Source organism: Daphnia magna, linkage group LG1 (assembly GCF_020631705.1).
Source record: "Daphnia magna isolate NIES linkage group LG1, ASM2063170v1.1, whole genome shotgun sequence".
NCBI classification, from domain to species: domain Eukaryota; kingdom Metazoa; phylum Arthropoda; class Branchiopoda; order Diplostraca; family Daphniidae; genus Daphnia; species Daphnia magna.
The window spans coordinates 15,377,565-15,385,993 of record NC_059182.1 but is presented as its reverse complement, the minus strand read 5'-3'; the positions used below and the strand labels follow the sequence as shown (position 1 = coordinate 15,385,993).

The following is an 8,429-nucleotide window of genomic DNA, read 5'->3' as shown; positions in this document are numbered from 1 at the left end:
GGTTGTTTTGTTGTTAGTTTTTGTTCTCTTTTTCCTATTCATTGCGTCTCCCTTTTTACATGTCGATCGCCTTGTCAAAGCCACTTATGTAAGAGCGTTCCCTTTAGTTTTCCATCCCTCATCTTTTGTTGTTCAGACGGGCCTGCAGTCTCTTTTCAATGTCGTCGACCATATGTCAACTGTTTGGCCGATTGAACACATGTACAGTCAACAAGATCGTTCGCTTTCACAATTCATTGGGTGTTTAAAGGCCGCCACTAAAAGACTTTGCCGACCCCCACGTTGACCGATGGATTTCCGTTTTGAAATTTGGCGCTGAATTATTATTTTTTTTTTTGCAACAACACCAGGGATGTTTATAGAAATTGGTGTGAGGCTCGGTGTTGTTTGTTGAGATTATTCACGCGGCTGTGAGCATTCAATCAACGACACCTGCTCACCTTCCCAGCGGTTTTGTGGCATTCGGGAAAGAGAAACCTAAGAGGATTTACGCCGATGAATTACAATCAGCGAACGGATGGCTGCACATGTGATAAGGGGGGGGGAGGGAAATGAATAAATGAAATCAATTTCAAGCTAATATATTATGATAACACGACACAGTTTCAATTTCGGCATTTTTTGTTTGCTTTCTTCTTTCGTGGAATTATTCAGCTAAAAGGATGTAATACATTGAATAATCAACGGCTGTCTGAACGACTTGAATAGAGAGAGAAAATGAGAAACGCAGCGGTGGCGATGCGTATGGAAAAATTATACAAATTGAGACTGAAAGTAATACGGCTCGTTATTTACACGCACGTAAACAAACTGACTAGATTAAATATTTGGTTTGTCATGTTTGCTGAAAAGGTCGGACAAGAAAGTCAACAACGTCAAAAAACAAAAAAAAAAAACAAAAGAATAAAAACGAAAACAAAACACAAATACAATGAAAAACAAAACCGGAATGGCCTTTCCTTTTTTATTTTTTTGGGTTGTTTTCTCGTTTTCTTTTGTCGGTTGAAGAGATCCTAAATGTTTAATAGTTTGTGAAAGGGTTATTGACCATTGTTGGTAGTGATGGCCTTGCCTGCTGATGCGGATGGCGCGGGCGATGATTTATTGAGTAGCCCGGAGATAGCGAAACTGCTGCTGTTACTGCTGCTGCCGTTGCTCGATTCGGCGGCCAGCATTCCGTTCAAACAAACAGACTCCGCAGACGGCAATAATGGCGGTGATGTTTGTCCATTGGTTGCGGGCGTCGCAGGAGGACCGACGGGACTACCGTTGCCACTCGATTGCATATTACTTCCAGGCGGATTAGTCATCATGGACGCGACGGAAGCCGGGATGGATAGTCCCGTCGTTTGGTTCATGTAGGTGACGACTCTTCTCAGTTCGTCCAGGGCGTTCGCTTGCATCATGATGTAATTCTTGGCCAGGAGTAACGTCGCAATTTTAGATAATTTGCGCACCGACGGAGAGTGAGCGTACGGGATGACGCTCCGCAATTCATCCAACGCGTCGTTCAAGTCGTGCATCCGTCTCCGTTCGCGAGCGTTGATGCTTAGCCGGACAGCTTTGCCTTGCCGATTTTTGCGCGACGATCCGCCGACGGAATTGTTCGACACAAGTCCAGTGCTTCCGTTTAGCGGCATTCCGGCACCTAAGTGTCCGGTGGAAGCGGTTAAACCCATAACAGTTGGATGATGATGGGAGGGACCAATCCTTCCGCCACCTCCACCGGATGTCTCGCCCTCTGACAGGCTGTGATGTTCCAGTAACAGACCGCTATCATCCGGATGGTAGTGGTCATCGTCGCTACCTGCACTCACGACGGGAATCGAAACAAAAGGAAACATCGAGGAATGAATTATTTTGTGAACAAAAACAAACAAAGCGTCGAGGAAGGAAAGCAAAATAACTCAAACACAATCAACACAGTGAGGGGAGAAATTCAATTACGTTGGTGGCGCCTCTCCTTCAACAAGCTATGAATTAAATTAAGAAGAAGATGGGTGACTCTCACACCGTGTTCCATCTTTTTTGAAGGAAATTAGAGGGTCGAACAAAAGGTCAGAAGTTCATTTAAGTCTTTCCCTTTTGTTTCGCCTCTTTCTCGACTCGCGCACAATAACGTCAGTCAGACAAAACACCACCAGAGATTCTTTTTTTTTTTGTTTTTTTGTTGAGAGTAGGCGGTCAGTTTTTGTAAATGAGCTGATAGGTAAAAAAAAAAAGAAAAGGACAGAGGGGTCTGTGGGTGGTTTAAATAATTTTGTTCTTTTTAAAAATGTAGCTTCAGTGTCTACCTGAAGCGGATTCGGACAGCTGGCGCCTCTTCTTGTTACTGCCCATCGGTTTCTGTTGTTGTTGTTGTTGTTGTTGTTGCTGGATAAACCACGGTGATAGGGAAGGATGCATTCCTGTGGTGCCGACTTCTTTGCCGCCAACAACCAGATTGAAATGATGCGAAATTGAAGCTGAAGAAGAGGAACAAGCTGTCCGGCTCGGAGACGAGGCGGTTGCGGAAGAAGTCGGGGGAACTGTCGACTGTCTCAACTTGTTTAAATTCGAGCCGCCGACGTTGGTCAGACTCGAAGATGAAGAGATTCTTTCCACCTCGCTATTCAATCCGGCTTGACTCTTGATGATTGACATTAGCTTGTGCGACGGCTGACTGCCTCCAGCCCCTCCTCCGCCGTAGTGGCCGTGATGAGCTGGTTTCAGACTGTCGCTCATCGGCGAGAAGAGACTGAGGTCGGCTGCAGCAGCCACGGCAGCCGCCGACGAAGACGACGGATTGCCACCGTACGGACGGAATGAATCGGATCCTCCTGTCGCACTGCCGTGACCACTCACATGATGATGATGATTGTGATGATGATACTGACTGGGCAGACACAAAGTCATCACAGATGGCTGGAATCCTCCAAAATCAGCCGTCTCCATGACTCGACGAGTGCCTTGCTGCAGCATCCGCAAGCGTTGGCCTTTTCTTTAAGTATTTTTTTTTATTTTGTCCAATCAATCCGGCAATAAACTAACTGTCAAAGGGATCAAATAAAAAGGAATATTTTGTCAAATGTCTAGGGAAAGTCTTGTGTGTGTGTTGTTGTTCGTTTTGACCCAAGAGAAATGGGGTAAAGCAACGAGGGTTGAATGAACCGTAAAACCTTATGAATTCTTAATTTTTATTGGGACCAAGAAGAATCAGGTCATTTCAATGAGAGACAATGAACATGTTCATCTCTGTTCCTTCTACTCCAGTGCAATTTAAAAGAAGGAAAAAAGGTGACCATTTGAAGGGGAAATGGAAAAGGGTATAGTAGAAAAATGGCAGGTGCTCTATTCATCAACTGCCTTTAATACGTTGGCCAAGCCAATATACACAATTGACCGCGTACAAAAAGTCAAAAGCGATTCTTGCTACCGAGGATTTTCATAAAAATTTTATTGTACGGATCACACTAAAAGGACTTAACCTTTTGTCCCGGCTGTAAATTTTAGAGAGAGAAAAAAAGACAATAAAAAAAAACTACTTTACCTCGAATTTCGATGGATTGGGTCCACACAGGTGACGATCGTTGTAAAAATTCACTGACGAAGAGGTGGAATGTACTTAAAAAAATATCCGTGTACAATAACCAGTTAAAGGTCAAATCATTCGTGGAAAATGTTGGCTTTTTTAATAATTCAATAGAGATTTAAAAAAAAAAAAACTGATGAATCCAGTCAAAATGGAAAACAGAGAGACGATAAGGTGCTGCTGGATTCTCTTTGATACGGGCCGCAAATACATCACACATGGATGGTGGTACGTGCTCCGATTCTCTCTTCCCTTGACGTCTCCTCCTCTTCTTACCCATCCCTTTCATTTTGGGGTCGTACATTCTCTTGTTCCGGTTTGCTGTGCTCTTAGTTCAACGTTTTTAACGAAGAGCCATTGCGCGGATTATACGCGCCTGCGCGTGCGGATGCAGGGAGGGATCAGGATTTCCGTGCGCCTCTCGTTTCCCTATCGGATGAATTCTAACCGACACGGAGAGGATAATACTCGAGAGTTTGGCGAGCCACGCCCATGATGGCGTTCCAAAAACCAATGGCCGACCTCGGCAATTACACTGCCATGCGACCGACATTATTATCGTCACCGAAAGCGCTTCCGCCTGCAGCTTAACTCGGCCAAAGAATTCGATGGAGCAACTGCACAGCTCCAGTTTAAATATTTCCCCCAAAAAAAATGTTTAACGCGGACTGATGCGGCTGTCGCAGTCAAATTCAAGCGACATTAGGCGCATTAAATCTATTTACATTTGCAACGTTTTTATATCCAATTGACGGTTCGTGATACACGGATGAATCCTCTTGGCGCTAGCATCGATGCTTCAACAGCGACAAGGAGACGTGGGCAAATGATGTCATTTGGTATTCAAGAGGAGCGCCAAAAGCCGTTACCGATTGCCGTAGCTTTTTCTCTCTCTCTCTCTTTCTTTTTATATGTATGGCGTGTATAATGCGTAATGTGTCTATTTATATACGCTGCCGAAGCAGTCTTTTTTTAGTTTTTAAAGATATCTCTAAATAAAGAAATTCACGGTGCACCCCTTCGTCGTCATTGTCGTTTCAGATTTTATTTTCCGAATTTTTTTTTTTTTCTTTTTGATGCAATAGAAAATAACCTCCGTCTTATATTTTTTGGTCGGGTATTATTTTCACTCCCGGTACTTATTTCACGCTCCACTGGCGTCGTCATATCATTCTAATATATTATACGTTGATCACGAATTTTTTCTTTCCTTATTTTTTTGGCTTCTTTTACTGATGTCATTTTTGGCTAAATTTTTATGCTGTTGGTTGTCTTGAACGAATCTGTTTATTTTTCCTAAGCATTTTGTTAAAGGAAGCTATTCTTATGTAGCATATTGTTATGATGTTTATTTTTGAAGCGCCATGACCAGGCAGCTAGTCCGTGATGACCACCAGTTGAAATCAGTTGCAATACAACATTTGCTGAAAAAGAGTCAAAAATGGTGTCGAGTAAACATTCAAAAAGCGAAATCACCGTCGCCTACATACATCATTTTTAAAAAGATTCCTAGAATCCATCGCTTTTTTAAAAAACCACTTTTTAAAAAATGCGCAGAGAGATCGAGTACGTCTCATTAATCAACATCTATCGTTGGAATAGAATCAATTTTCTTTAAACGCGGTGTTTGATTATCACGTCAACAACCATTCCCTCAACTCTCCAAACACACACACACGCAAGTCTATTTATGTATTTATACTCGATGACTTTATATCCATCCATCCTCCCTGTTTCTCTTTCAAAGACCGACATGATGGGGGCGATAGGAGGGGAGATGCAATAGAATAGAATAATGCGTGCGCGATGTGTTTGCGTTTGGTTGAGCTGTTGATTGAATTACGGGCGCGATATCCAAACAACGAATGAAGCCTCCATAGTCTAAAGAAATCTCAACATCTGGTTGGATACGATCAAGGGCTACACAAACGTATATAGTGGATCTTATCGACGAGTCATTCAATTAAAAGCCATCAGCTTTTGATGCGCATCTATACAAAGCTGATGCTTTCACGAACTTTTAACTGATAGCGTCGCAATCGATTTGTTAAAAGGGGGGGTTAAATGAGGCAATCATTTTTTCAAAGTCGACTTTGAAATGTCTTGAGTGCGCTGTGACCTTTAACAACGGAAGAATGTCGCGCGCCGGAACACCGGAACTCAGCCGAACTGAAACTTTATTAAAATATTCAAGCGTATCTGAAAACGAGCCATTGATTTTTTTGTTTTTCACTTGAACAGTGATAGAGCGAGTTGTGCTCTGTGTGTGTGTATTTACAACGAGCCGAATCGAATCGATGGGATATGGGAAGAGCGTGGGACGGATCGTCCCATATCGAATCGCTTGGCCCAACGAGAAACTTGAACGCAAAAAGAATTATTCGTGGGATATAGTATGACTCCGTTTGTTGTCGCGACATGCCCGCAAATGTGTGCCATCACGTGCCATCAACACAGTTGCAGTTTTACCGTCGGGTGACGTCATTCATTTGCTCCCCAAATTTTTATTTTATGGACGTTGAAGATCTTCCCCCTTATCTAATAGAATAGATCCGTGTTCATGGGTCACCTTCAGTCTTTAGGAGAGACTGTTTGTGCGTCTGGTAGCATTGATTTTAGGTGATAGATTGCCGTTAGGGTGTGTTCGTTACAGCAATAGAGAAAATGATAGGATATTAATAGGTAATAATGACTTTGAATAACTCAAAATCTACTCCGTTTTTTACATTTATTTCAAAAACTTGAAGTCCAAAGTAAAAACAAACTTGATTTTCGTGATTGGCGTTCAATTCTGAATCGAATTCATGTATTTTAAACTAAATCTAAAATTTTGCCAAAAATGAAAAAGTGGGAAGGCTATACCCTTACCACTTTTGTCAAAATCGGCCAAAATCGACATCTCTTGAAATTCTATAAGAAACACACGTTATGCTCAGAATTCAACGCTGATTCTGGCTGGCATGTTAATTTTCCCGTTGGTTATGCAGTTTCAGAATTAAACGCAGTTAAAGTGGTTATAGTGCAACCACTTTTTTCAATTCTAATCACTCAAAAACTACAAGTCCCACGAAAACATGAATTCAATATTCGTGATTCCCGTTAAATTTTTTATCTAAATAATGTATTATTTTTTAGCTATAACTAGGTTTTATAAAAAATTTTCACGAAATAGGCTAACTTTGTCAGGCTTATTTTTGAAGCCCGACTTTTTCGTGAAAAACAGCTGGGATTAGAATGTTGACTGGTCGGTCGATGTAAATGAACCTTTTATAATCACATTTAAACGTTAATTGTATAGATTTTTAAATAAAACTGAATTAAAATGGTTTTTGACGCAACCACTTTGAATTCGAATAACTCAAAAACTATAACTCTGACTTAAAACGAAGTTCAGTTTCGTGATTACCGTTAAATTTTGATTCTGAATCACGTATAATTAGCTATACACATTAAGAAGTTTAGAAAAAAAGAATTAGGGGATTCTCCGTTTCCTCAGCACGATATGACATCACACACTAAAGACTCTAGACCTCCAGTAAAACTTTAGAGATAAATAGGCCTGTATTACAGTTAACAGATCACGCAGCTTACGCGTATATACAGCTATCATTATACACGTTGTGGCTTTTCTTCCCGGCGGACTGAAATTCTATACGACGGAGACGGGCGGCTTGGCCTATAAGAAAAGAGGAGTTCCCATTTTTTTTTTCTTTTTTCTTTTTGGCTACAATTTGATATGATTATGAAACCCATCAAATGCAAATACGCAGCGGCCGAGTGATACGACATACACACCATTGCGGTAAATCCCTATTTTTTTTTTTCGTTCAGCCGGCCGAAGGGCGTGCCGTTTCTTCCGCCTCGGGTATATCATTGAAACACGTAAAATAAGACACGGCAAAGGGGACGATGGCGCTTAGTTTTTTTCTTTCAAATGCTACAGAGACTTGGTGTATAAATGTGTACTCGATGGATATATTGACTGTCTATTTATTTATGTAAGAAGGATGGCGTAAAGTGTGAGGTCCCCTTTGCTCCGTCCGAATCGTTTAGGATAAGCCTAGTCAAGCAGAAGATTCAATTTTCGCTGTCTCTTTCTACCGTAGACTTTTTGTCTATTCGGCCAACGTCATCTCGTCATTCCATATCGAATCACCGAACCATTTTCTTCCTTCTTTTTCCCCTACGAGATTCATATTATACACTTCGGCTCCTGCCTCATCACCCCACGATTTTTTTTTCTTTTCTTTTCTCTCCTGTCTCTCCCCACATCGACCTGAGTTAGAACTATCCAACAAGCAAATAGAGTTATTCCTCATCGAGTTGCAATGGCAGAGAAGCTTTATCGCTTCTTTATCTCCTTATCTTCCATCTCTCACACTTCTCTTTAAAGAAAAAACAAACCAGATAGATTTATAGAGAGAATACCGTACATCTAAAAAAAGACACCGGTGGACTTGAATCGTTCACTTCTAGAAACTGGCCACACGCATCGATTGGTTCTGCTGCATCGCATATCAATGAGCAAACGGCCTCAATCTTATCTCTTTTCTTGTAAAGCCTCTTTTTGGGAATGGATCAAAAGATTTTCAGTCACTGATTGATGACAATCTTGAACTTGCTTTTCACTTTATTATCGATCTTCAGGAGACAGTCTTCTATATACGTAAAGTTACCGCCTTTGTGTGTTGTTCGTGTTCGTATTGTAATTCATTTGAATGCAACAGAACGAGAGCGATGAGCGATCAACTCGAATATGATCGGATGCATAACAAATGACACGAATTTTTGAGTGTTTGGCTATGAAGCGTGATGCATCTATCGCCTTTTTTTTTCCTGTTTGTCTCTAGAGAATGTT

General features: G+C 41.4%; 1 protein-coding gene across 2 annotated transcripts; it reads right to left on the bottom strand.

The window, feature by feature from the left end:
• Nucleotides 1-565: 565 nt before the first annotated feature.
• Nucleotides 566-4,078, bottom strand: LOC116918162 (protein dimmed). 2 transcript variants are annotated; one of them, XM_032923798.2, is made up of 3 exons: nucleotides 3,530-4,078; nucleotides 2,295-2,975; nucleotides 566-1,807 (listed from the first exon to the last, which is right to left on the bottom strand). In XM_032923798.2, the coding sequence occupies exons 2-3, from the start codon at nucleotides 2,959-2,961 to the stop codon at nucleotides 1,041-1,043; spliced, it is 1,434 nt and encodes a 477-aa protein (XP_032779689.2). In that variant the 5' UTR covers nucleotides 2,962-2,975; nucleotides 3,530-4,078; the 3' UTR covers nucleotides 566-1,040. The 2 variants fall into 2 exon arrangements, with proteins under 2 accessions (XP_032779689.2, XP_032779671.2); XM_032923780.2 differs by having other exon boundaries at nucleotides 2,295-3,029; nucleotides 3,530-4,076.
• Between the last annotated feature and the right edge of the window lie 4,351 nt (nucleotides 4,079-8,429).